Source organism: Cupressus sempervirens, chromosome 4 (assembly GCF_028749045.1).
Source record: "Cupressus sempervirens isolate cs-2001-9-10 chromosome 4, ASM2874904v1, whole genome shotgun sequence".
In the NCBI taxonomy this organism is placed as follows: domain Eukaryota; kingdom Viridiplantae; phylum Streptophyta; class Pinopsida; order Cupressales; family Cupressaceae; genus Cupressus; species Cupressus sempervirens.
In genome coordinates, this window is record NC_143121.1 from 770,752,608 (window position 1) to 770,759,444 (window position 6,837).

The 6,837-nt window shown below is 34.3% G+C and overlaps 1 protein-coding gene across 1 annotated transcript in view; it reads right to left on the reverse strand.

The window, feature by feature from the left end:
- The window catches only part of LOC149563650 (diacylglycerol O-acyltransferase 2D-like), a 50,854-nt gene extending 48,573 nt beyond the window's left edge, over positions 1-2,281 (reverse strand). The window contains exons 1-2 of the mRNA XM_089826811.1: positions 2,004-2,281; positions 1,577-1,651 (exon numbers count right to left, since the gene is read on the reverse strand). Of these exons, the coding sequence (XP_089682937.1) occupies positions 1,577-1,651; positions 2,004-2,179 (251 nt within the window). The 5' untranslated portion in view covers positions 2,180-2,281. The remainder of the gene's footprint in view (positions 1-1,576; positions 1,652-2,003) is intronic.
- Between the last annotated feature and the right edge of the window lie 4,556 nt (positions 2,282-6,837).

Consider the following 6,837-nt stretch of genomic DNA (forward strand, 5'->3'; position numbering starts at 1 on the left):
TTATTTACAGTTTAATTTTGAGATATTTTTGCACTGAATGAGCATACTTAGTTGGAATAATAGCTAGCCGATCAGCTCTTTATATTCCTCAAACCGGCATCCAATTCTCAGAAGGTGAGAATCTTTAGAATCATACTAAAGTTGCCTGTGGAATAAATCTCAAACAGAACTCCAAGAATGAGAGCAGTTCCGATAACAAAATAAAAAGTTACATTCTGAAATGCCATTTCATTAGGCATTATCCATCTATGGAGAGCACATAACTTCACATCCACTGGCATTGACTGTATTGAAGCCAATTTGAGGGTAAGTGGAATCATAATACCAACTCCCTAGCATATTTAGTTCATCAGACTGCATCAAAGTTTCTAAACCATGCAATGGTAAGGGTTGGCATGCAAACTGCACAAGAATACAACAGAGAAATTTTCAGAATTTTATTTAATATCCAAGTAAGAGGACTCTGAGCTTTCCTTGATGCCTTAAAATTTTACAAGGAGAGATGGTTGCGGTAGGATTTGTTGTCTATGAGTAATAGTGGCTGTTAAAACTTATTTGACTGTACTGTGGGAGTTTCACATAATACCATATGTTTGCAAACAGACATTCTGAAACTACCATTGGCTATGACCTTCAATTTATTTCTTGACACACAAGATTGAAGAAATTCAAAAGCCTCCCCTTCTGCTTTAAGCAGGGTCATGTGATTATCTTCTCGAGTCTTAACATCAAATCATAATCAAGACCCGTGTTATCAGGCTGGAGAAGGGGCCAATGCTATCACTGTAGGAGAGCAGTCCATAATCTTTACAAGCTTCCGCCTTATATCTCTAGGCTTGCATAGAAAATAAAAGGTTTTTCCACGTGGAGATTTTGCTATTGAGATGGCAATATTACACTCTTAAAATTAAAATAATAAAGATATTAGAATGAATTAAATCATGTGTTCAACAGAATTTTGGGAACCAAGACCGCAATCTGGGAGATCCATTTTTCGGTGAAAGTGGTGGACAGTGATATAAAGATTATATATAAACATAATTAGAAATTCAAATGTTAAAAGTTTAGATGTAAATGACATCTAAATTCAAGTTTAGACATGATATCTACATTAAGCATCTTCAATATTCATTGACTCAAGAAGAGTAACAATAAAAAATCTTAAAATCGCTACAACAAATGGCACCTTATTCATAATTTCTTTCTCTTTTTCATTAGGAGAGCAAGATTCCAAGAAGGGAATTTAACACTACCAGGCCACTCAGAAACTCCCGTGGCACAATGTTAGAAGAAACTCCCGTGTCACAATGTTGAGAAGAATACTTAAAAAATACAATCCAGCATTAAAGTTGGTTTTAGATATAATTCTGTAATTAATGACAGAACAAGAAGACATAAACAAGAGGAATTCCAGAAGTCATACGGCGTGATGTGAGCCAATAAACCAAATCTAATCAATTGTTCCTCTTCACCAATAAGGCTTTGACGAAGATCCAAATTACACAAAAGCAAGCAAATTAAATACAATCCCAAAAAATTCTCAGATTTCACAGTGCCGATCGGTCAGAGATGTTACCTGGCTAATCTATTCCCCCATTTGCTACTCTGGTTCACTGGAATAATCATCAGTATTATAAGTAACCCGAGAACACTGAAAAAAATTCAAAAATATCAGCGTAGAATCCAAACAATCATCACACCAAAACTCTTGAAAAGACAGAAGAAAATAGAGAGCACAAAGAAAGGGAGAACCAACTTCCGTATCAATCGGAAAAAATACATCAAGAACAAATGGGAAAAAAGGAGCCAACTTCCATGTCAAGATTCTGAGAGAATATGCTAAACTACAAATTTCGAAACAAATAGAAGCAATTACAATTGCTTCTACTGAAATTAAACTAAAAGAGATAAAATTAAAATGTGAAACATATTTCAAATAAACTTCGAAATCAAATCGAGGAGAAGTTGTAACGTATTGGGATAAAATGAAAACAAAAACTTACAGGAATGTCCATGAACTGGGGAGAAACACAAGTGAAAGAAGAACAAGTACTACATTGAAATGTATCGCTCCCAACCATAAAATCATCGCCACTGCAGAATGAAAACAAGATTTATATTGATTTGAACCAAAGATAACTGTCGGCTGGGGTCTCTCCATCTTTTGCTCATCTGCCATCTCTTCCTCTTTTGGAATGAAATCAGAGCAATGTCTGAACTTCAAAGGCGTCTCAAGCGCGATGGTGTGCAAGCATATAATTTATGTATTTAAGTGTTGAATAAGTGTTCTTATTTTTACCGCCACCACTTATAATAATCCCCGCCTAAGCAAGAACTGAGCAGCCGTCACATAACGGCAAACCTGGATATTCTGTCAATCCTCGAATCTGACGGCCATAGCCGCCTGATGAAACGATTGTCACAGACGCAAGTGTCATTTTATCGGATGTGATCGTACATGATATCATTGACGCCTTTTTCTGTTCTTTAATAAGTGGCGTCATAAACATAGCCTTTCTTGGCTTGATTGCGTAGGTACAGAGGCATGTGGGAGTATCCAGAGGAAACAAGAAGCTTCCGAGCGAGGCATTTGAATGCCTAATAATTGACAAGGGAAAAATGAAAATCATGTAATTCTTATTTGGAATTATACCATTAATAGTTTACTCATTTTATTAATGTCCTCCACAAAATTTAGGAAGACGAAAAAATACCTGTGATTTTTTCCATTTGGCATAAGCTATAGGGATTTTTCTCTATGCAAAATCCTTCAACATGCTTTAGGTGGTCCTAGTTAAATTATTCTTGATCCAATATACATTAAAGAAATTAAAGAAATATACATTGGTTGATGCAAAATCCATCAACATGATTTGGATGATATTGGTTAAATTGTTAATTTTAATAAAATTGTTTTCCTTCTTGGTGAAATAAAAGTAACGAAAAAATTGATCCAATATTTATCATTTAGAATTGGATTACAAAATCTATGTGAGAGGGATCAAATCAATGAAATACACAAGGTCTTTCATAGAATGAAGTGTTAAGAAATTTTGAACTTTTAATTACAAGAATCTATTATTGATAATTAAGTGTAAGGGTTTGCAAGTGGGGTAGTCCCCTAGTAGGGTCCAAGGAGGATGGCCCTCTCACGGGGGATCTATAGCCACACACTCCAAGTTTTATCATTTATAATTGGATTACAAAATCCATTTAAGTTGGATCAAATCAAGGAAGCGCATGAGGTCTTACATAGAATGAAGTGTTAAAAAATCTCAACCTTGCAATAACAAAAGATTATTGTTGATAAAGGATGTGAGGAGTTGCAAGTAGGGTAGTCTCTTGTGGGATTTAAGGAGGATGTCCCATTCACAAGGGATAGGGGCTACACACTCCAAACATGTTTTAGGAGCAATCCCCAAGTGATTTCTTATTTAATGATAATTGAAAATGCAAAATGCAAGCTAACAGATGATGGAAGAACTCAAGAACTAGTATGAGGAACTAGTCTTAAGCTTCCCACAATGATTATGATGAATATTCAAGCTTATGAACAATGAGAAACATACATATGAGAAGCTAAGAAAGATTCATATTTAACCAACATGATAATATGATCTAAGATGTGAAACAAGAACAAGATTATCTATAAAGAACACTAAAATTCTTATAAAATTCCAAAGTTAAACTTGCATGATAATAATCCAATACTAATTGATTTATTTTGTTCTTGGCAAGGGCTATATTTGTAGATTTTTGGATGAGGATTGGAGGCTTGGATGAGGTAGCACCTATGTGGCATCCACATAGGAGACATATGGGCTAGAGGAGATGGCCATGTAAAAGACAACAAAGTGAAATTAAGATTTGAAGGTCCCAAGGTTGCTTACATGTGTTAGCAACATTAAAGAAAGGAGTGGGGGCCAGAGATGTAGGGAGGGAGTTGGAGAATTCGAGGAAGTTGGGTGGCTTTCTTGGGAACTTATTAGTGCTAATAAATTATGGAATTGCTTTCTAAGTGAGGTTAGTGGAGTGATTAGTAAAAGGGTAGGTTTGACAAGTGAAGTGATGGGTGTAGGTTAAGCTTCTAGGTTAGGTTTAGGATTAAATTAAATTAGATTTAATTTAATCAAGTTAAGAAGAATATTAGAATATGGAGGATTTAAATAAATATAATTTTATTGAAAGGGGGATTTTATTGAGGGAATGTATTAAATAAATTTAACACAGTAGAGGGGGATTTATTTAAACAAAATTTTAATATCTTAGGAGAAGAACTTATTTATTTAATTAAATGGGTAGAGGAATACAATTGAGAAAATTAATTAATTAAGATTAATCATAATGATACATGGATTACTAATAATAAATTAAATTAATAAGAATAATTTAAGATGTCTATTTTTTGCCCCTCTTTGATGCAACGTTGCAAGTGGTGTCATGTCAAAGAATGAAAATAAGATGCCCCAAAAGAAATTAGGTGCCTAAGAGCCACGTTGAAGCAACAATAGGGGAGGTTGGGCCCCCTTGATAAAATAACACAAAGGGGATTTTTTGTAAAATTTTCTCAAAAAAGGAAAACAAGAAGGAATCAAAGAGGAAAGGGAGGAAAGAGGAAAAGTTGTGTGACCATTAGGGTGATAAGAGAGAACAAGAGAGAGAAAGAGAACTAGGAGAAAACATGGGCCCCTAGATGGACCCATAAATAGGTATGTAGGGCCCTAGGAAGTGTCATTTTTCATCATGATCAATATAAGATTTAGTGCAGATGATAGAAATATGATGAATGAGAGAGAAAGCAACCATTTGGACGAGTTTGTAAGGACATTTTAGAGGTCAGCCGACATGGGACCGCTCGTGAGTCTCAAAAACTAGCCTTGCAATTTTCATTTGATGTTTTTAAATTCTATATTTAATGCTTTCAAATGATAGTTTATGGAGTTTGATCGTGTTGGGGGCAAAGATGTCAATTGGCCAAATGCCATTTATGGGGATGTCGGTTAGGGGATCAAAGATAGTGATTTGGAGATTGTAACAACCACTTTTCCTGGGTCTTAACTAACCACTATCATATCAAAGATAAACAATTATTACTTCATATTCATAGGAAGACACTTATATCAGTTATGTTCATGTAAAAGAGATTATCAGTTATAATCAATTAAACAAAATTTCATAACCAAAATTGAAAACACCATCAATGAATTTATTATGGAAATTAAAATCTACATACCATGGAATTCAAACCAAAAGTAAACTAGGGATGCTTCTACAAACACCCAGGTTAGTCTATAAATACCACTCAAAACCAAATGACGATTGCCATCAAATACCACTATATCAATTAGGGCATCTATTATCATTAGATCATTTAGGGCATTACATACCATTGTATCAATTAGGGCATCTATTATCATTAGATCATTTAGGGAATCACATACCATTGTGTTAAATAGGGCATCCATTACAATTGGATCATTTAGGGCATCACATACCACTGTATCAATTAGGGCATATATTATCATTGGATCATTTAGGGCATCAGATACCACTGTATCATTTGGGGTGTCAGATACCACTGTATCGTTTAGGACATCAGATATCATTGTATCATTTGGGGCATCAAATACCTCTATTCCATTACTTTTCTTCCTATTTCTAAATGTGGCAATAACATAAGATTAGAAGATATGCTCATAATCATTATTCTTATAAATGAAAGACTAAAATAACAATCCTATAGATATATTCCATATTCAGTTGGAAGGTCAACCGATCTAAATGGTTACCAATTACGTTGACGAGAAAGGTTGCTTTCATTAAAGGAAATAACTAAAGTCAACTATATATATATATATATATATCCCTCATATCTTCTACTTGTATAAATATCATAAAAGTAAAAATACTTGTTACCAATAAAGGTTTGAATGCTCAACTTATCTTTATCTAATGCACTTCCTGACATGTTGTGGAGAGGGGAAACATTGTTAGGGGCTCAACCTCCCAACCATGGACCTCAAACTTATCTCCACACTTTCTCTTAGAAAGGCCCTCCCTACCTGGAATAGACATGGAACACCTAGTCAGCCACTGAGCATCCTAGTTCTTAATCACACCACTCAACTTGACAACAGAGAATGTGTTGGACATGCATGAGCTATCAAATGAATAATAAATAATTGTTACATCACATATGATTCTATTTTCATGCTAATGTAGATTCCTCTCTCTCACCTCAACACCCTTTTCCTTGGCTATACAGCCAAGTGAGTCCCAGATGTTTGAATCTTAGAGTAACTAGCTCTTTCTATTGGTCCTCGGCTGATATAAGAATATTACATGTTTTTCAGCATATCACATTTCTATGACCTGAGAAATATAATCTTAAGACTTGCAAAATAAATAACATTTGATTTTGACATTCAATGGTAGAATAAAGATATGATATCATGACATGGATATTTGATCTTGACTCATCATAAGAAGTTTTTTCCTAAAGAGGAACTATCTGATGATATTATAACAAGGATGATGTATGACATTCTAGAACTGTATCTTACTACTATAATTACAAATGCAGCAGTATCTAATGAAACATATTATAATCATTTGGATATGGAGAGGCAACCACATAACCTGGTAAATTCAGAAATTAATTTGAGTCCTGGATGGACTCTATCAACCAACTCCTTTACGAAAATAACTCCAAACACAATCTTAGTGTGATTACCAATCACGTATTTCAGTAAAAGTATAGATGAAATGGAAAAATCATGGGAAAAAATATGCAGGGGAAAAAATGTAAGGAAAATTGTAGAGGGATATGTGGAATGA